This window comes from Peromyscus leucopus, chromosome 6, assembly GCF_004664715.2.
Source record: "Peromyscus leucopus breed LL Stock chromosome 6, UCI_PerLeu_2.1, whole genome shotgun sequence".
NCBI lineage: Eukaryota > Metazoa > Chordata > Mammalia > Rodentia > Cricetidae > Peromyscus > Peromyscus leucopus.
Genome location: NC_051068.1, coordinates 99,438,758 through 99,461,544, shown reverse-complemented (window position 1 = coordinate 99,461,544; position 22,787 = coordinate 99,438,758). Strand labels below are relative to the sequence as shown.

Below are 22,787 nucleotides of genomic sequence, written 5' to 3'. Positions count from 1 at the left end.
TCTCTACTCACGTGTAAGCTTCGAAGTCCCCATTGTTGATAGCTTCAATCAGCTGCTCAGTGACTTTGATGATCTCCTGCTTTCGAGCTAAAAGCAAAGATAGAGTCGGATGAGAACCAAGGACAAAGGCTACGCAAGGTATTGGTCAACAATACAGCTACTTTGCTCAGTGAAGGCATCATGTGAACCATCTCTCCCGGAGAGAGATGGCTGTTCCTTTTGCAGTTGTTAGCTCATAATGGGAGGTCGGCAACACCTATGTCTTCTAGCAGCGCTTAGAAGCACAGATATCCAGGTCACACCCCAGACCAGAAGAATCAGAATCTGAATTCTTTTTTTTTTTTTTGAAAAAGTGTTTCTCTGTGCAGTTGTGGTGCCTGTCCTGGATCTTGCTCTGTAGCCCAGGCTGACCTCGAACTCACAGAGATCCGCCTGGCTCTGTCTCCCGAGTGCTGGGATTAAAGGCGTGTGCCACCACTGGCCGACTCAGAATCTGCATTTTAACAGGGCTCTCAGATCATAGATCTCAGTTGTCTTGGAGACACTGCGAGATCGCATTTGATCACTAACAACAGATACATGGAAGGTTGAATTCATCTTTGCTACCGTTATCACCTTGACTCTATTAAAAAATGTGTCACCAAAAAAGCTAGGTTATAAAAATACCAAAGAACAAACATCCAGCTTAAGAGTGAAGATTGGTATGTTGTTCCAAGACATACAACATTAGGTGACTACTAATTTCTTACCCTTCAGGTCAACCTGCCTGGCCCTTTCAGAAGAGGGCATCAGCACTGTGACAGGCCATTGCATTTAGGTAAATGGCCATTAGTAAACTCTCTAAATTGAGACAGAGACACACGAATAATGCAAATGTGGGCAATAAGCATATGGAAGTCCCTTGCAAAACTATCAAAGCCAACAAACATGAAACACCATTAGTGTCTTTTCCTACCCGGGATTGGTAAAATTATTAATGGTTGGTCTGGCTCAGACATCATCCTTTCAGCAAATTCCTTTCCAGTTTCACCTGGTTCAAGTGTGCCTACCTTCTTCTCGAGTACCCCTAGTTCCTGAGCCGTCCCCTCGGTATCCCTGACACCTCCTTAGGTTAGAGCCCATGGCTTGTTTGGTTGTTATTAAGCTCTGTTCACTGTGCCAGCTGTGCTCTCCTATTTAAATAGAAAGTACCTTGTGAGCAAAGACTATGCTCTTTCTTTGTGTTGCCTAAGAAACTTTTGTTCAGTAAAATAGATGTTAAATATATTTGTGAATTTGATCAAAACTACTGATAGCATTTTCTTAATTCCAGAATGTTGCTTTTTTTCACTCATGAAATTATATTTAAACATTAATATTTATTATGTTTAAATATAAATTATGTTAAAAATATTAAGTTGACTAGATTCTGTTTTAGGATCATTGTACATCACTAGAATCAAACTGGGAGCCACAAAGTTATTTTCTTTCTTTCTTTTTTATATAATTTTTTATTAAATTTTTTTTCTTTTCTTTTACAGACCAACCCCTGTCCCTCCTCCCTCCTCCTGCTCCCCCACCAACCCTATCGCTTCCTCATAGAGGGTAAGGCCTCCCTTGGATAGTCAACACAGGCTGTCATACCATGTTGGGGACAGACCTAGTCCCTCCCCATCCCCCTGCATCAAGGCTGAGTAAGGCATCACAACATAGGAAATGGGGTCTAAAAAGCCAGCTCATGTACCTGGGGTAGGTCCTGGTCTCATTCCCAGGGGCCCCACAAACATTAAGCCATGCAACTGCAACTTTCACCCACATTCAGAGGCCTAGTTCAATCCCATGTAGGCTCCCCAGCTGTCAGTCCAGAGTCCATGAGTTCCCATTAGCTTGGGTCAGCTATTTCTGTGGTTTTGATTCTGACCTTCCCTTGCTATTACAATCCTTTCTTCCTCTCTTCAACTGAACTCCAGGGTCTTGGCCAAGTGCTTGGCTGTGGGTCTCTGCATCTGCTTCCATCAGTAGGTTCTATGATGTCAATTAGGGTAGACACCCATCTGAGTGCAGGGGAAGGCTAGTTCAAGCACCCTCTCCACTGTTGCTGTGAGTCTTAGCTGGGGACAGCCTTGTGAATTCCTGGGGTTTTCCCTAGCTACAGCTTTCTCCCCATCCCCTTAATGGTACACTCTGTCAAGATACCTCTTTCGTTGCTCTCCCTCCCCATCTCTCCCTCATGTTCCCAACTCCCATCCTCTCCTATCCCCTCCCCTCTATTCCTCTCTCTCAGTTTACCCAGGAGTGGGAAGAGATCTTACCAACCAAGAAACTAGACAGCAAAATATCAAATAATCCAATTATAAAATGGGTTACAGGGCTAAACAGAGAATTCTGGACAGAAGAATCTCAAATGGCCGAAAGACATTTAAAGAAATGTTCAACATCCTTAGCCATCAGGGAAATGCAAATCAAAACAACTCTGAGATATCATCTTACACCTGTCAGAATGGCTAAGATCAAATACACAGATGACAGCTTATGTTGGAGAGGATGTGGAGAAAGGGAAACACCCCTTCACTGCTGTGGGAGTGCAATCTTGTATTGCCACTCTGGAAATCAGCATGGCAGTATCACAAAGTGATTTTCAATTTTTCTGTGTGAGGTATTATGACATTATCATTCATCATGAAGATGCTAACCTTTGCTTTTAATTATTTATTGATTACAGCACCATTTTTTTTAATGAATCTGATCTTTATGTTTTAACACAAACTTTAAGTGTGTATTCACTTTCAAAATCCAAGTTAACTAGGTGAAAGTGTTTCTTATTAAAGAATACATTTGTAAAAATTATTTTGACTCTATTAAGACTGTATGATACTATCTCATAACAAATATAGTAGTCAGGTATCTTAAAATGATTATTAGATTTGCCCCTATAATGGCTACTAACAATGTAAATGTTTATAAAAGCATCACTGTTAGATGCTTCACAGTAGTTTTTAACTTCTCTCTTGTATGTAAGAGCAGAACCTGGGCATTCCTCCTCCTCTGCACACTTACACTATTTGGTTTTTCTTTTCATTCGACTGATCCACGCGAATAACATAGCTGTCCTCAGGACATTGGATGGAGTGGTAACAGCCGAGAGTTCTGTAGCAGGAATGTTGCCAGTGGCACATTCCGTTTAGTTAGGCAACAAGTGATTCATCTGTCTGTGGCCTTGGCAGTGTGAAGCTCTGCAGAGGCTCATGACGGCTAACTTGATTCTGGAGTAGGAAGGGCATCTGTGAAGAGCTGCTCAGAATGGGAGAGTGTAAGGATGTGGCTGCCAAAACTTCCTCCTCACACAGGACCCTCATTTAAAACTAACAACCTTTTCAGTAAGTTATATGGCTGGTTGGAAAACTATAATTTGAAAACAACACCAATCCTTTAAAACTAACAGAGAAGGAAAAGATAAAGGTCCATGTGAAGTGCTGATTGTGTGCCTTCAGTAAGCTGGGCAGTTCAGAGTGTGCAAACTTCTGGAACAGTTCCCGAGGTCCTGAAAACCCCACATCCTCTCACAAGCACACGATGGAATCAGGCGCAGCAACAGTGAGCAGCCAACTTTCACCCAGAACCACTGTTGCCCAAACCCTCCCAAGCTTTCTGAAGTTTTGCGAACAGTGGCTTAAGTTTGCTTCTGCATTGTCGGAGCCAAATGGTCTTGATCGGAGCCAAACCAACTGTCTTCGATCTTAGCTCTCATTCTCGGAAACACTGGTATTCGAGCTGGCCTGGCTGAGCAACACAGGGAGAGGGCTGAAAGCAGAAGGCTTCTGTGCTGTATCACTCTGGAGGCAGCAAGAGCCTTGGCTTAGGAGGGGCCTGGACTCAGGAATCTCTGAAGTGTTCCTTTCCTCCAGGCAAAGGCGTGTGAGTGAGTCACAGTTGGGTCTGGCATATGACAGCTGACTCTTGGAAGGAAAACAGAAGGCTGGGAAATGAATCACTTGTGTACAGTGCTCTGAGGTTAGAAGTTAGAGCTGTTGCCACAAGCGCAACATCTGACCTAGGGTGTGAGGGTGGGGCAGGTGCCAGCTAGCTCTCCCCCAACAGCAGCGAGCCTAGGTCCCTGGCTAGCTGTTTTCTATGATGAGGGTCTGCTCTGCTCTCCCTTTTTCCTTAAGAAGTGGCGGTCCGAGAGGCAAAGTGAGGAATGTCACCAAGGAGGAGGAGGAGGAGGAGGAGGAGGAGGAGGAGGAGGAGGAGGAGGAGAAAGAGGAGGAGGGGGGGAGGAGGAGGAGAAGAAGGAGGAGAAGAAGGAGGAGGAGGAGAGTGCATTATGGCATTCCCTGCCTGTAAGATGCCACCAATTTAATCTCAGAGAGCAGACTGTCAGTCAGCAGGACCTAAAGTAGGTTTTGAGGGTTTCCAGCTTGGGAAAAGAGTAGAGAGGAAAGCAAGCCAGAAAGATGGTCCACATCCTCAGTGTTCTTCCATGCAGGCATACAAACACGTTGAGCATGTTACCCTACCCAAACTCACAGTTCCTTTGACATTTTTATTGATCTAGAGATCAAAAAATCTTCCACCCCTAGACTGAAGAAAGTTGATACAAGGAGTAGACTGAACACTTCAAAGTTACTTTCTTGTCTGGTGAGGACAAAGAGACTATTGGAAAAAAAGACAAAGAGATTGGTAAGCATCAGGTTACTTCAGGGTTACTTCTGTGCAAGAACGACAGCAGAGCAAATTTCATTACTGTTTGATAAAGAACCTACAGCCTGAAGGTACTGATGCTGATGCTCTAAGAGGCCAGGTACAGCAGCCTGTGAGAAATCAGGCCAGGCCCCGGGGCCATGCATATGGCCCCTAAAAAATCCCGATAGCCCTGACCGTGAGGGCTAGAGCACACCGATTCAGCGGAGGAGGACAAACCAAACCCACTCCATTGCAACTAGAGGGTAAGTCTGTGGTCCTCCAGCACCCAGCTTCCTGTCTGTGTCTCTTAGCATTCGAATCAGGTGGGGTGGAACTTTCTCTACCCCACCCAGGGAAAACCTACAGGGGTAAGGAGTTCTTTTGTTCTCTTGGTTTTCTGAGGGGAAACTGTAGTGTCTATGTCTCTTTTCTGGAGCTCAGTTGTGCTGTACCTGGGGGCTGTCTCTCCTATTCCTCTACTCTTAAGGGTTTTTTTTTTTTTTTTTTTTTTTTTTTTTTTTTAAGGGAAGGCCTTTTCTCCCCACGTTGCCTCTGGTACAATGCAATGTCTCTCCCAATGCTCCCTTAAAGATCTTGTACCCACCCCAGCGGTTGAAAGGCTGTCCTGAGTAAGAGACTTCACTCTTCTTTTGAGCTCTGTCTGTTAGGGTCTAGTGCAGAACCTCGGTCATCATCACAGGTGCACTTCCAATACTGTGATTTCTTTCACAGTTCTTTCCTTTGGCACCATAAAGCCTATTTTAAAAGCCTCACTTGAATATTTCATGCACTTCAAATCCAGCTACCTAAACTAAGCTTGTCAAGTTCCACCACCACCAATGAGAGGAGACAGGCAGGATGGACAGAGAGGCTGGTGTGTTTTTATATTATGACACCACATGTGTACTTCATATTGTGGAAAGAAACCTGTATATGCACAGAGTAAATACCTTAGCACCTACACACTGCTAATGGATTGTTTCAGTCTGAGTTACCCTCTACCCTGATGGTGCCTTTGGACAGAATGCAAGGTCTCCAGAGAGAGCGCAAACCCAAGTACACAGAGCCGCTGGTGAGGGAAAGCACATGATGGACCATGCAGGAGATATGAGATAGATGCTCCCATCCTGGGAATCTCAGAAACAAGGCCGGTCACCTGACCAGAGGAACAAGCTAGCGGTGAGCCTCTTCCTCGTTTCTCAGCTCTTCCTTCCCTGTGGAATCTGCTGGTTGGAGACGGTGGCGGGTATAGCTGTCACTGCGATACTGATCTGCTGCCTGCTCAGGCCACTGACACTGAAGAAAGCATACCTTACAGATTCCATTCTTGCCTGCTCATTGGCTTTCTGGTGGCGTGCAATAGGGCCACCATATTCTGGTTACACAGAACTAATTGGTTTTCCATGGATCTCTGTCCAAACGTATAAACAGGAAAGAGCCTGAGAACCAGAGGGAACATCCTAGCCTTCGATCAAGTCTATCAAATTCTGTTGCTTTCATCTTTTAATGTTCCACATTGGTCCACGCCTGCACCACTCTGAATCCAAGCACCCTTCCCTGCCCAGGTTCCCTAACAAGCTTCCTCACTGAGTTTCTGTGAACAATTCCGATCTTCACCTTTCTCCTTATGAGACAGTCAGATGTTTACATATGCTTATCTCTTCAGATAATGTTCCCTTTGAAGTCTTCTATCATCTTTTCATTGTGGTTAGCATTCAAAATGAGATTGAAACCTTCCACAGCCTGGATCCGGCTCATCTCACCAGACCTAGCCAAAGGCTGCTTTAATCTCATGATGCTCGCAGAAAGATTCAAAATGCCCACACTGCCTCCTACCCCAGCCCTGCACATGTGCTGTCCTGTCTTCTTAGGGAACTGTTTCCACATCCGTGTTTCTACATTTGTTTTTTTTTTTTTAAAAATATCTCAACTAGTTTTCCTTTAAAAAGACCTAAACAGCACCGACAGACACAGTAACACAGAAGGGAGAATCTCATTAGGGTCTTACCTTTAAACAAAAAAATCACAAACAACTAAGAATTGATGACAGGAAGAGAAACAGTCATCTCTAGGGATGAGTCCCCTAACTGGTTATCATATACCAAGTCGTCAGCCCTGAAATCATGCACATACAAGTAATACTAAATGAATGGAGCAGGTTGAATTGACATATTTAACTTTGTGTGTGTGTGTGTGTGTGTGTGTGTGTGTGTGTGTGTGTATACAAAACAGTAGTGAAGAGGAAAGAGCCTGAATTCGAGAGGAATCAAGGTGTGGATGTGGAAGGAGGACATGGAAAAAGGGAAACGATAAAATCATATTTTGAGTAAAAACAACAACAACAACAACAACAACACACTCCTTGGCCTTCATTTTAAGCCAGGTTCGAAGGGTATTATAAAGCTACACATGCCTTATACTTGATTTTAAAGATCAGTTGGTGCCCGGGTCTTTACAGGCTCATTCAGTTAGTCAGTTTTCCAGCTCTCTGTACAAGGTAGGCATGAACCATTGCAATGCTGGCATCTAACCTAGCTCCTGGCTTAGAGGACTGTCCAATAAGTATTTGAATAAGGAACCCAGCTTATAATTACCAGTCCACTGGTCTTCCCAATACACAATATTGCTTTATTTGGTGTTGGATAGAGCCCTGAAGCAATATAAAGTGGGATCTGAGGATGTAGCTCAGTAATGGAGCATGTGCTTAGCATGCAGGGAGGCCCCAGGTTCAATCCTCAGCACTAAAATAAATCCCCAGTATAAGAACCTAATAAAAATGAGTTCGGATGAAAGCAACCTGTTTTGTGCAATGAAAGAAGAGAATTTCCCTTCTGACTCATATGGAATGATTATGAAACCCCTTGACTTTTCCGTAGTTTCTCCTTTTTACTAATAGAACCACGATTTACCAAGACTCCCAGGTGCTTACTTCTGCAGTCTGCTGTTCCTTTGTCCTCATACACAATCATCCATGAGTCATTACTTTGCTTTGGTACTTGTGATATTTCCCAGGGCACATTCTCAACCTTCATATTTCGTGGCAATATAAAGTGAATTTTATTCACTTCTCCGGTTTTAACCACATGCTGAGGATTTCCCAATCTCCACCACTGAGTCCTCATCTTTCCAGTTTCTATGTTCCTGTTTCTTACAGCTCTCCATATTATAAATAATTCATTTATTTTTTATTCTATGCATATTGGTGTTTTGCCTACATGTATATCTGTGTGAGGGTGCCGGATCCCCTGGAACAGTTGTGAGCTGCCATGTGGGGGCTGGGAATTGAACCCAGATCCTCTGGAAAGAGCAGCTAGTACTCTTAATCTCCAAGCCATCTCTCCAGCCAACTTGTGATATTCTAAATATCCCTAGGTGTAGGGCATTTCAGACTCACTTCCCTTTCTGGCTGAACCTGCTGTCTCTGTACCTTTCACCTTGACCAGCGGCAACACAGTCTACCGAGTTGCTTCAGTCAGAAACCTTGGTGCCTCCCTTTGGATCACGAGGGTCTCCTCAAGGCTGAATCTTTCTGACGGTCCTTTCTCTCAGGGCCTTCTGTCATTCATCTGATCAAGGCTCTCACAAGTTCCCACCTCCAGGGTCTTCTGCTACATTGGCCCATTCTGCCCCTCACTACAGCAGAACTATCTGTCCCCACTCCCTTTAGGTTTTTAGGGCCTTTACTGCTCATATCAAAGATCAACCTTCTCTGTGTACTTTAGTACTTTTCCCACTTTCTGACCTACTAAGCACCCATTCTTCAGGCACCCCAGGGTCTCTGTTCTTTACAGAGTCCTTAATATCTGATGACACTGTGTCTTCTCCTTCTGCCATAAGTTCGGCCTGGATATCTTCTCCCATCCTCCGCTCATAGGTTACCTCTACATGGCTGATGTTCCTGAGAGCTGCACACCTGGCTATTTTTTTTTTTTATCTCGCTGTGAGCATACTGCATTCCCCAATGAGTATGTGACCACTTTGTGTTCGGAACACTTGGAACCCAGTCAATGTTTTTAAATGCATGTGTATTTGAAGACATACCCAGACAGTCTATATAAAATAGAGTGTGCGTTTCAAAATCATTACATAAATGTCAGATACCTGGAAGGTGCCCAGCTGCTGCTCTGACAGTAATCTGGATGTCAGAGTCAGCAGAAGGACCAAAGATCAGGCTGCAGGGTTTACATGACAGAGCCAGAGAAGACACAAGACATACAGGCACAGCAGGGAAAGCTAGGGGTTTTCCAGGCAATGTTGAAAGATGCTGCTTCATTTCAAGAAAAGAAAGAGTGTAAAGAAAACATTCCAACCATATGAGTTTGAGATTTGTATTTGTTTACATTTGTGATTAATCAGCTGATTGAGGGAATGGACCCAGGCATTTAACTGCCTGCAATGTGGCTTTTCACCCCTGGATGCTTGCAGACTGTTACATGCTGAAATGCTTTATGGGGCTGTGTCTAAAGATTAATCAGTCATCAAAAGCTGCATAGTAGGAACAGTGGTCTGATTTGTCTGGAGCTGTCTTTGTTCTTCTAGGACACTGTGCGGTTCTACTCAGTCTTTCCCATGCACATACTACAGTTTAGTGTAACTCCTGCCTCCATTTCTCAGAGGGAATTCACTCGGCCCCCAGACACTGGGAGGACAGGGAGATGGAATGACTTGCTAAGCCACCCAGCCAATTCAGGCTAGGCCAGAACTTGAGTTTTATGTGGCTCAACCCCCCTGCACCCCGCTTGCTATTCAAATCACTAACCTCTGTTTCTTTATAGCCCATGGTGCTTAATTCAATATTTTGAAATCATAAACCTAAATGAGCCACCCAAATGCCTTTGAACCTACTCTGACAAGGTGACTGACTACTTAATTACTGGGCCAGGTTTGCAATTAATTACTGTGCCAGGTTCACACATCTGGGAGCCCCATGGCTTTATTGTCTTTTTCCATGCTGCCATTAACAAAAATAACCCTTGGGAACAGTTACATTAGGCAAATATACAAATTAGGATCATTTTCACGCTGTTGGTAGTTTTATAGAAAAGGTGCCTATAAGCCCAGCTATGCTTAGCATCCTCTGTGCAATTAACAACTTGTTTCTTAGTGACTTTATTCTTACTTCAGCAATTTTGTGTTAGTTAACACTGGAGAGAATAGCTTCTACTATTTTATCACTTAAAATAACACCTATCAAAGAGCAGGGCTGGTTGGTTTAGTCATCAGCAAGATTTTATTCAAATATAAGAATAACACTCAATCACTAAATTTATATATAGGAATGTTTCCAGAAGTTACTATGCAGTTTCTACTTATAGAAGGCATGTATTTTAAAATACCCACTTCTCAGGGCTAGAGAGATGGCTCAGTGGTTAAGAGTAGTGAATGCTCTTCCAGAGGACCCAGGTTTGATTCCTAGTACTTATGCGGCAGCTCATAACCTTCTGTAACTCCAGTTTCAGGGCATCTGATACTTTTTTCTGGCCTCTGAGGGTACCAGGCATACACATGGTATATAGACATATATGTAGGCAAAATACCCATATACATTAAAAATGACGATGATGATAAATTTTAAAATTTCCTAGTGTTTCAATCGCTCTAGCCTCCCAATAATAATAAATACTCAAAATATCCTTGTATTTTTTTCTAGAATACACAGTAGTTTCAAAGGTTAGATGTTAGTTAACTAGGGAGCAAATATCAGTAGCTTATCATTCCTGTTAGCTTTTTATGGTCTAACAATCAACAAATTGCACACGTAGGAGAAGAAAGACCCAGCACTGAGATTATTTAGTGTATATGCTCACAGGCCTAGATTTTTTTAAAGTTATTGTCAAGGTAAAAATGAAATGAAATATATACTATTTTAAAAGTTAAGGGATGTGTAGCCAGGTCTGGTGGTACACACCTTTAATCCCAGCACTTGGGAAGAAGAGGCAGGTGAGTTCAAGGCCAGCCTGTTCCACACAGCAAATTCCAGGTTAGCAAAGACTACATGGTGAGACCTTATCTTGGGGAAAAACAAAGGAAAGGGGTGTATAAAATAGTGATAGAGATTCTCACAGGGAAAAAAAAAGACTTAAGTGTTTCATGGTATAAAGAAACTGTGTGGTTATTCAGAACATTCACTTATATAACAGAATTAACATGAATCACATAAAAGCAACTGGCTAACTGCTCAGCTACCTTGAGCTGACTTCAAGATCTGGGAAACAGCCTAACATTGCGTGTACCATCAAGTGCGTAGAGTATTAGGATGCTCCATGAATCAATTAGATGTAGTACCACTTTCTCTTAAGAGTTGAAGACACAGAAGGAGGAGGAGGAAGGAAGGAAGGAAGGAAGGAAGGAAGGAAGGAAGGAAGGAAGGAAGGAAGGAAGGAAAGACTCATAACATCTGCCTGGATTTAAGATGACAAATTCTAGTTTAGAACCAGATCCCTGTATAGTCAGACCTGGTTGCTTAAAGCCTTGCTCAGAGATGTTTTTGGCTTCCCGTTGGTCTCCGTCAATGGAGAGCAGCCTAACTGCTCAACATAAGAGACTGTGTGCTTAGTCCTAAAGGAGACAACTATATTTGCCACCAGGGAAGATCCTGGAAGAAGAGGTGAAAAGGATTTAAGAGCCAGAGATGGGGAGTGGTACTGTGGAATCCTACAACCCCGCCCTTCTGCTTTTCCCATTTCATAGAGGGACACATCCTACTGTCGCTCTCTAGAGCTCCTTCCCTGCCTCCCTGGTCCCCTTTTACTTTCCTTTCTGTGGTTACTCTGGTTTTATACTCACAAACAAAGATTTGGAGCTAGGAGCACAGATAAGCACAAATAATCTGCATTTGTCTTCCTGGGTGATCTCTCTCAGTATAACATTTCGAGTTGCATTCATTCACTTGCAAATTTCATTTTTCTTCACAGCTTTTTAAAAAATAAGGGGTTGGGGATTTAGCTCAGTGGTAGAGCGCTTGCCTAGCAAGCGCAAGGCCCTGGGTTCGGTCCTCAGCAAATAATTTAGGCTTACTATAGTAGGAGAACTGGAAAATGTTATTGCTTGAGATTTCTCAAGTTCCTTCTGATGTTTTTGAAGCTTTTCTTCCCATTTCCAGGTTAGCAGAAGTTCTCGGTCCTATTTCAGCATTTCTCACACCAGTACTGCCTTGATGAGGGTCAAGTCAAAGAGTCTTCACATCTAACTTTGGGTGGTTATTTCAATTTTAGGAATGTATTTGTTTAAAAGTTTTATGTAAATTGTACAACATGTGGAAATCATATGGGTTTTCAGAAAATTAGGAAAACTAAAAGCATACATTGATATAAAAAAGCTGATAATAATAAAAACATTATTATGTTCATAGCAATATTGTAATAGAAACTGAAAAGAATATCAACGAAGAAATGAAAAAATGTGGTATATACACAATAGTATAGCAAGAAAAAAATGAAATTTGCAGGCAATGGATGAACTAGAAAAATCATCCTGATGAGGTAACCCAAGACAGTTATGGTATGTACTCACTCATTGGTGGATTCTAGATATAAAATGAACAATCAGACCACAACCCATAGAACCATAAAGGCTATATATATATATAGCATGGAGGTCCTAGGACGACTGTGGCATATAATAAATTTCAGTTTTACTCAATTATTGAAAAAAATAGCCAAATGAATAGAAACACATGAACTATGAACCAAAGGCTGAGGGGCTCCCAGCTGGATCAGGCCCTCTGAATAGGTGAGACAGTTGATTGGCTTGATCAGTTTGGGAGGCATCTAGGCAGTGGGACCAAGTCCTGTGCTCAATGCATGAATTGGCTGTTTGAAACCAGGAACTTATGCAGGGACACTTGGCTTAGTCTGGGAGGAAGGGACTGGACCTCCCTGGACTGAGTCTACCAAGTTGATCACAGTCCTCGGGGAGGACTTGTCCTGGAGGAGGTGGGAATGGAGGGTGGGCTGGGGGTAAGGGAGGGCGTGGGAGGGGGGAGAATAGGGGAACCCATGGCTGATATGTAGAATGATGTATTGTAAAATAAAAAATATATATCACAAAAAAAAAAAAGTGTTTAACATTTGTTTATCCCATTTTGACATGATCTCTTGTAAGACGGTGCCAAGGTAACATAGTGGGGTGATATTATGACCAGAGAACACGTGTTGGTGTCTCCTGTCGTTCCAATTCATATTTTCTAGCTAATTCTTTGATGATGATGATGATGATGATGATGATGAAGAAGATGGTGATGATAATGATGCATTGTGCACATGCCATGGAACATATGAAGGGTTGAGAGGACAACTTAGCAGAGTCAATTCTTTCTTCACAACTTACTGTGAGTGCTGGGGGTCACACTCAGTTCTCCAGGCATGCATGGCAGTGCTTTTACCTGCCGACTCACATCATTCACTCCTTTAGTTAATTCTTATGTTTAGCAACCACGAGAACAGTGGCTTATGATTCCACACAAACTCCTTCCTTATCCTGTGTATAGCTCCCAAAGTCCACAAAGGAGAATCTGTGAGGGCAAATCAGGCCAAGTGAAGAGGAAGCAGCAAGGCTGATTCACAGAACAGGAGGTAGAACCCATCCTCTCCCCCACCGCACACTGTGTGAAATACTGGAGCAACTGCTCTCAACAATTAGAGGGGAGCTAGTGGAAAGGTTCATAGGACAAATAAGATGATGAAGGAATACGCTTTTAGGCTGTAAACTGATGAAGACATTATGGACCTTTTTGACAAGATAGTAGCATATGTCCATGGTACTGTGATCAATGGACAGGACTCAATGTGGTTAGTTCATGGGTTTATGCATCAACATTGATATTATCGGAGTTAACTGGATTAAGCAGATAAAGCAGCAATCAGCCTGAACAAAACTTAGAGTGGTCTGTCACAACTTCTAAGACTTAGGTTTAGAGGGAAATTATCTGTGTTTTTGATGTTCACTACAGGCACACCCTTACACAGACATGTGAGTTTCTATAGCTCTATGTCTCTATGCATATGAAAAACAGCAACAATAAGACTCCTTCAGACAAAAACAATTTCTTTGACTAGCTACTATAATTTTCAAAGCTTGGTTCGGAAACATGAAACTGCCCTATCAGATCCAAACGTTTTATTAACACAGTACCCACAGTGGCACAGCTTCACCAATTTAGCAGTGGGACATTTTGTTCTAAATTCAGCTTAGAAAATTAATTTACAAGTACTTATTGAAAGTGGGGCTGTTCTGCAGGCATACAATCTCAGTTACTTGGGAGACTGTAATGAGACAGGCCAGGTTGGGTTACCAAGTTCAAAGCTAGCATGGGAAACTTAGTGAGACTCTGGTCCAAACAACAGCAACAAAGCAACCAATGTAAAAAGAAGGCTGGGGATGTAGCTCAGGGGTAGAGTACTTACCTAGCACGTGTGATGCCCATGTTTAACTCTTAGTAACATATACACATTTGTAAAAATATTTATTGGAATATCTTGGCCAAATTTCACAGGCTCAATAAAGGCATTATTAGTTTAACTAATGTGACTACAATCAAAATTAAATTTGTTAATTGTGCTTCAGAGTCAACAACAGTGTGCTTATTCCCACATACTCCATGCATTATGCCCATTTTCATAACTTGTTAAAGTTCCAGAAAATGTAACATGATGGATGTATATTTGTCATTTTCCCTTTTTTTTTGTTGAATTCAGACGATGAATACAAGGGCTGGGAAGAGGGCTCAGCTGGTCAAGTTCCTTGTCACCCACCTTGCTGACCTGACCTGACCTGTGGATCCCATGTGGTAAAAGAGGAGAAGGGACTCTTGCAAATTGTCCTCTGACCTCTACGTGAGACCAGGGCGTCTGTGCCCCTCCACACTAAATGAATGAATAAGCAAATAAATGCAATAAATTAAAAAAAAAAAAAACAAATAGAATTTAAAAGGATGAGCATTCGTCAGACACCACTGCCGTTGTCTGGCAAATGGGTAAGATTCCACACAGGAAATTCCTGTCCACCTTACGCTAACTGAGAGTAAGGTAATAATAAATGACTGGACTCCCCCACGGAAAAGAACTTTGGGACAGCATACTTATTTGGAGTTTCTGACGCCTCATTCCTGCCATACTGCCGGACAAACGCACACGCCAGGAACCCGCCAGTGTTAAAACCCGCGTTTTGCGGCGTCTAGCTGCCCGTATGAGGCAAGAAGCAGGACATAGCACACTCACAACAGACACCAAAGCATATGCTTTCTTCCAAAGCAAAAGATCTTCAACTTATTATTTAAAACTGTATTTTCTAGTTTTTGCTCTTTTGGTGCATATGCTGAGATGGAACTCCGAGACTTAAGCATGCTAAGCAGGTACTCCGCCCCTGAGCTTCCTCTCAGCACTCGTTTTGTGTTTTAGCTCTAAGATTATGAGGGGTAGTGCCATGTGTACAAAAACCTATGTAAGTAAATGTTGTTAGGTGTGTTTGACAGTTTCGAAGTTCTGGATATTTTAATGGCTGCTAGGACATGATTTAATTGGTATGCAATATGCTTCCCTCCTTTATCAGTTGAGTAACTATTCTTGCTACCATCCAACACTACTCAGGTTATATAAGAACAAACAAACATCCGCTCTAAGGAAACTTACATTCTAGTATGGGGAAGAGAGACAGTAAGCCAACAATTAACCCGGTATATCTGATAATCATGCATCTTAGGAGAAAGAACAAGGGAGAAGGGGAACAGGAAGGCTGGGTTTTGGAGGGATGCACTTGTAAGCAGAGTTTCTGTGGAAGATCTCACACCCAGGGCAGCATCTGATGAGAGACTAGAAAGGGAATGTGTATCAGGACACACCAGGAAGCAAGAGCAAGTGCAAAGGGCCTAGGGCAGAAGCTTGCTTCATACACCACGAAGAGTGTCCTTGAGGCACATGGCATAGAGTAGAGGTCAGGTGGGAAGGGAGGGCTGCTGGGGTGAAGCTCTTAATGGATTCTAATGGATTGGTAAAGCACTGGAGAATTCTAAGCAGAACACAGATGTATTTTAAAAGCAGCTCTCCGAATACTGTGTCAAGAATAGACTACCGACAGAAAATGCAGAGGGGAAGCTGTGTCAATGAGCAGGCAAAAGATGCTGTTACTTTGGGCCAGAGTGATGGAGGAGGAGTCAGCAAATAAAAGCCAATTCAAGCTAACAAAACGAAAACACCACAGTATGTGTCCTGAAGGAGGAACCAGAGGTTCAGCTGAGAGACTGGATGTGGGGTATCAGCAAGACTGATGACTCAGGTATATTAAAGGACCTAGACTGTGACACAGTTATGTCAAATTTGATTTATATTTTATAGATGCATTTGGACACAGATATAGAAAAAGAGGTTGGAGACTTAGTATCTTAGAGTAATGCAATATGATCAAAGCCCTATAGAGTGCAATGAAAGCTCATAGAATGAGTGTTTTGTGGGGGTATCAATGTGTGCTGACACTTTAAAAATGTGTTATGTATGCTGTATGTGGTGTCAAATGCATCCACACAGACTATTTACTTATGTATCTACGAAAATAGTGAGAAGGCCAGGTGGTGGTGGCGGCGGCGGTGCACACCTTTAATACCGGCACTCAGGAGGCAGAGACAGGTGATCTCTGTGTTAGAGGACAGCCTGCTCTACAGAGCTAGTTCTAGGACAGCCAGGGCTACATAGAGAAACCCTGTCTTGGAAAAAGGAGAAATAAAGGGAGGGAGCGAGAGAGGGAGGAAGGAAAGAAGGAAGGAAGGAAGGAAGGAAGGAAGGAAGGAAGGAAGGAAGGAAGGAAGGAAGACAGAAAAAGAAAATAATATTGAGAACTTCGGGAATGGTCAAATTTCAGTATTGTTTTAAAAGTTTCTGATCTAATCAAAAGAGATCAAACTAGCCATTCTAAGGAACTTGCCTGTTGCTAACAGTGTCTTTTGGGTGCTACTGTAATCACATGCAGGTGATCAGAGGGACAATACAGCTCTGGCAGTGGTGTTCTTTCTACCACAGCCAAGTGACTCACAACACTCATCACTAAACCAGTCAGTCCTTCTGTGGCAGTCACAGCCAGCACCCCGCCCCCCCCATAAAACAGACCAGCAAATACTGCCCGACAATGGCTAACAGAGTATACCACATGTCACAAGAAATGAAGATGCACTGCATAACACACAAATTTTAGGAAGAAAACATTCATCTGTGCACCAGGGTGAACAGTGAATCCTTAACACTGACTAAAATATTAATGCAGAACAACATCAACAACAAGTCATTCATGAGGAACTGCAGGGCACACTGGGTGTCATCCCAGGGCAGGGCTAACCAAACAGCTCGGGCTCCTGCCTCTGCCTGCCTCTCCATTTCCCACACGTGGGGTTTCAGTAATTGAAAAAAAAAAAATGAATGAATTCAAATAGTTTAAATATAGAACCCTCTGTGGGAATTACATGTTATAAGTATCTAGAATTTTCACACATAATGGTAGCTATGTCCTTATGTGACCTTTCTTTTTCTTTTTCTTTCTTTCTTTTTTTTTCTTTTTGGCTTTTTGACACGAGACAGTTTTTATGTGTCTTCAAGATTAGCTTCCAACTCCCAATTGTCTTGTTTCTGTTTCTACATTCTGTGATTTTAGGGCTCACCACTACACCTGACTGCTTATGTTAAACTTTCAACACCTGTATCATTCCTTGTTTTAGAATTATCTCAGTATTATCCAGAAACCAAGAACTAGAAAGCAAAAGACAATCTGTAGCTATTTAAAGGGAAATTTCAGTCTGTCCCATCCCAGGATGCATCACTTTCAGAAATGAGAGAAGACCAAAGATAGTTAAGGGCAGTTATATCTTCCATGACTCTGAGCTCTAATATTAGGTTGGGTTCTTCAAGGCTAAACTTAGAAGGCAAACAGCAAAATGTCAAAACCCAAGGCAGAAATACACTAGGGAACCAAGAGAAGCAAAATTCCATAGGATTTCAAATGTCTTCTGAGAAGCTCACATCCTTTGGCATCTTGAAACACGACGGTGTGAGGTTTTCCAATCATGGAGTTCTTACTGGAGCAGGTAAGTCCTGGACCTGTGCACACGTTCTGCTCAAGCATCCCTCCTCTCCCACTCCAACCTGGAGTTAGGGTTCTAATGCAGCATTCATAAGTTGCTTCCTCCACCAGCCACAGGGTAATAAACCTGGCAGAGTTCTAATAGATAGTTTAGTATCTACACCCCAGTTCTGTTATAGACTACTCTACCAGGAATAGTTTTAATGTCTCTTTCTACCTTTAAAACTTAGATTCCTAAAGCTTGCTAGAAAACCTACCAGACACATATCTTTGCCACCATTTTCATGCAAGAGTTTCATGTATTATTCCAAATACACAGCATTATATTGGGCTCGGGGAACCTAGAAGTTCAGAACCATGAGGTTCAGGGCAGTGGCTGACAGTGTGACTGCAGCTCCGTGGCTGTGTAACTTCCCTAAGCTCCAAGGTGTCCTTCTGAAAAACTGCATCAATAAGATTTACTTTCTAGTGGCATTTTCACCAAGATAATGTCAGGTAAAGTCACTAGACACTCAGCGGTCATCTTTATGACAAGAGTGTGTTTGAGAAAAACCAATGAACCATCTTCATTTTATTTATTCCTCCCTCATAAAGGATAATCTTCATACAAGTGCAGCTCCTACTCATATTCACTTTGGAATATAGTACCTCCTTCTTTTAACAGGCTTGGCCTCAAGAACCCTTCAATACACACTTGCTGAAAGATGAGCTGAGTGAAAAACTCAAGAGAGAACAGGAAGGGCTCTCATTCTGCCTGTCTGCTCTCACCAGCCTACAAGTATGATGCAGCCTCCCTCATCCTGCAAACAAAACACGCCAGCTCTGTCTTGACTGTGTGTGCCTTTCTTCCCTTCCAACTTCTCCTCCTCCTACACATGCTGCACAGCTCCATAGTGTTCCCCCTATGGACACCAGACTACACCACTCACCCGAGGGGACCTCCCCGACAGGTCCCAGGTGCTTGGTACGTTTTCATGGGGTGTCACCTGTATTCCTTAGCATGGCCCAGTGTTCTTGTGATTACATCTTCCCTCCTCTCCAGTTCCATCTGCTATGGTTTGGGTTTGAAATTCACTCCCTGGTAATATCCTCAGCATCCCTAGTAGTTTGGACATATGGTACTCTTTTTCTATGGCTTCTGCATGGAATGTATTTCTCTCCACTTCCCTCCTCTACTGGTTAATACAATTCCTTACCCCTTAAAACTAAGCCCAGGACTCAGATCCTTAAGGAGCTCATTCAGGAAGACTGCAGTCTGAATGAGAGTTTGGGTTCTGTGTTTATATAGTACAAAGGTACTGACGGTAAGAGTATATGTCATTGGCCCCTTGTGAAGACCTTGAACATAGTGGCACTACTGCATCCAGATCTGTTCACTTGGAAACTGCTAACATAGAACCTCATGCTCAGAACTGATGCTAACTCTTCAAAATGCTGTGGTGGGCTTGTCGCTGTGAAAAAACCCTTAGATGAAGAAGACTGAGTTTTAAAGATTTCTTTTGGATATTTGTTTTTAATTCAGGTGTACAAATATTTTGCTAGCATGTATGGATGCCCATCACATGTGCTGGGTTAAAAGATAGAAAGTATATCAGATGCCCTGGAACTGGAGTTAGAGATAGCTGTACATGTCCATGCTGGTGCTGAGAACCAACCCCGGGTCCTCTTCAAGAGTAGCAAGTGCTTTTCATCTAATTCTCATCACCTTAAAATAATGCCACTGTCTCCTTTGTCAGATGGAAATTGAGCTTCGGTGAATTTAATTCTGCTCAAGTTCTTGTAGGTGATGGGGCCAAGATTAAAACTGGTAACATTTCACCAGGTCTCAGTTACTATAAACAAATGAGGAGTGAGCAATTATGAATGCCCTCAAAGGACAGTGGTTTTCTACAGACTCAATTTTCCAAAGAAAACCACACACACACACACACACACACACCACACACACACACACACACACACACACACACACACACACACACGAATCTAAGCAGTTCCTCCTTTGACTGATTCTTATCTCAGTAATACTCTTATGAAAACCTTGCATTTTAGTAACAGACTAGAAAACTCTGCAAAGGAAAACTCAAAGCCAAATAAACACAAAATCTTTGCTTCTAAAGTCATGACATCTATGTGTAAGTCACCATACCAATTTCATCCATGTACAGGAATCTTGAGACTGGATGCACACCACCTTTCACTTCTCCTCATGGACAACTTGTGCTTCCCACTACTTAACTCACTACCAAAGAATGCTCTAAAGCTTGGAGGTGTTTCGGAAAGTTGCCTTCTCTTCTAACTGCACACAACTCCATAGCCTAATTAAGTGCTTCCAATCATAACCCACTCTCCGTTGACTGACGCTAGACTATAGTCTCCAGAACTCATTCCAAATTAGCCCATTCCATTTGTAAACCTAGCCAGCCACGCGTGGATCTTAGAGGAAAAACTACCATCGCTTTCCTAAACAGTGTACTTCCTTACTGCATGCAGGTTACTAATCTTTTTTCTTTTTTTGGTATTTCGAGACAGGGTTTCTCTGTGTTTCAGCTCTGGCTGTCCTGGAACTCACTTTGTAGACCAGGCTGGCCTGGAACTCATCAAGATCCACCTGCCTCTGCCTCCCAGATTCTGGGATTAAATTACACCACCCCCACCTGGCTGGAATTATTTATCTTTATACAGTTCAGAAGTCAGATTTTCAAGGAGCTTCCTCAGAGTTAAGTGTAGCTCCCACTGCTCAGGAAAGGAGCTGGTTTTGCACTTAAGCAATGGTAAGAAGGTAAGAACACACTATGAAATGATAGAGAAGACAGAATATGATAAAACAGTCTATAATTTATACAACATTTAAATTTAGCCTCTATTAAATTGGACCATGTTTTAAATTAGGTAGTGGGAAAAACGTAACTGAATACAACTATGAAGGTTTTGCTTTTTGCAGCAGCAGGAGACCATAACTTAAAGGTACCACGAAGTAAAAATGCAGAGAACAACCAACTCAAAGTGGGCACCAAAACAAACTGAAATATCAAACAACACAACTCTGGTACCAAAGGCTCCGTGAACATCTTAGAAGAGAGGGGTGAGAGACTGAAATATCCAGAGGATCGTGAAGTCTGCAGTAAGAGTGTGTCTTTAGCTATAGCAGGGAAGAGACACTCATGACATCTTAACAACATGGCTGCCTAAACCAGACCTGAATATTCCCAATACCAGTTGACACCCTAAAATGGTTAGGGAAAGTCTTGCAGGGCTCCAAATTCTAAATGAAGAGCTACAAGCATTTAACAACTCCCAAGATTAGGAGAATTAGTCTTCCCCAGGAATGAATTTCCTGATGGGTTACCTAATACTGAGTAGTCAGCCCTAGAAACATTTACATGCTGGCAACACTGAACAGACGTGGCAGGTTGTATGTATATGTTCACTCCTTTATAAGTATGTGTAACAGCAATGGTTAAAGAAGAGAAGATTGGATTTGAAAGGGAAGTAAGGAGGCAGAAGGGATGAGTGGTGGTGGGGGAGGGAACTATGTGATTATTTTTAACTAAATTGAAAAAAAAAAGAATATTCCAGAAATTCATAGTAGTCAATATATTGGGGCTATATTACTTATAAGAAGAATCACAATATAATCATATAGTTTCACAGAACTTTCAGATATATTTATTAGCAGAACACAGTACAAACTCAGAAGGAGATGGCATTTTAAGTAACTACTTCATTATGGCAAGTAACTTAAGAATTATACAAAATTCACAGTAAGAAAATGTAAATAACTGAGATTTAATTTCTACATAAATGAATGAATTCAACTAGTGATTTTAGATAATACATTTTTAAAAAGTTGTTTTATTTATATGTTGGGTATGTGAGGTCAAAGGATGACCTCAGGCTTTGGTCCTCACTGCTCTCACTGCTCTCTTGCTTGAGACTGGTCCTCTGTGTTGTTCTTTAGCTATGTACACCAGGCTGGCTGGCCCAAGAGCTTCTGGGGATTCGCCTATCTCCAACTCCCATCTCCCCATTAATTATAGATGTTCATACTGTGTGCTTGCTTTCATGTGGGTTCTGGGAATTCAAACTTACCTTCTCACATTTATGCAATAAGCACTTTTACCCAGTAATCCAAATCTCTAGCCTTTAGATATTGCTGTCATAATTTTGCAAGGTGATAATTTTAGAAAATGAAATATGCCCCTATAAGAGTTTGTACTAGAATGTATCTAAACTACTCACTTTATAGTGCAACTGATGACATCTGTATATATGTGAGTGGGAGTTTTCTTCCAATTATAAACATATTCTGTACAATTGCATTCATTTATTGCAATCGTTTTGTGCTTTGCAGCTCAGCATTACACTTATTTCTATTATCATTTTGGGTAGCTTACATAACTAACATCTATAATATTTTATTTTATGTCTATATATCTATGATCTATTTATGATCTATCTATCCTCTCCCTCTCTTCCTCCCTCCCTCCCTCCCTCCCTTTCTCCCTCCCTCCCTCCCTCCATCAATAGGATTTTTTTTTAGACAGGTTTTCTCTGTAGTCCTGGCTGTCCTAGAACTCCCTCTGTAGACCAGGCTGGCCTCAAACTCAGAAATTCACCTGCCTCTGTCTCCTGAGTTCTGGGATTAAAAGCATGTGCCACCATAGATCTTACAACAATCTGAAAACAGTATTATTTCACAGACTTGTGGTGGAAAGGTTAAAAGCCTGTATTAGTGATTTCAGTATCTAAAAAGCCAACTGGAATTACAGAGAAGCTAAGTGACCCACTCTAAGCAAGTTTATTTAAAGGATGGCATTAGAAGGAGGCTGCAGACTCCTGATTCCAGCCAGGTTACTAATGACCTTTTATATTTCACATCACTAAAAACAGGGATAAGAATACAATATATGAACTGATGGAGGAGCCAGAATGTGATGAAGTTATAATTTATATATATAATGTAAATTTAGCTTCTATTAAACTGAACCATTTTAAAAATTAGGTAGTGAGAAAAACAAATAGGCAAATAGAACCAAAAAGTGTACTAACAACTCCAAACATCT

At 42.0% G+C, this 22,787-nt stretch overlaps 1 protein-coding gene across 21 annotated transcripts in view; it reads right to left on the bottom strand.

The window, feature by feature from the left end:
- Window positions 1–22,787, bottom strand: part of Camk2d (calcium/calmodulin dependent protein kinase II delta) — a 253,455-nt gene that overhangs the window by 10,051 nt on the left and 220,617 nt on the right. For all 21 annotated transcript variants that reach the window (XM_028856050.2, XM_028856105.2, XM_028856139.2 and 18 more), the window contains one exon: window positions 12–87. In XM_028856050.2, the coding sequence (XP_028711883.1) occupies window positions 12–87 (76 nt within the window). The remainder of the gene's footprint in view (window positions 1–11; window positions 88–22,787) is intronic.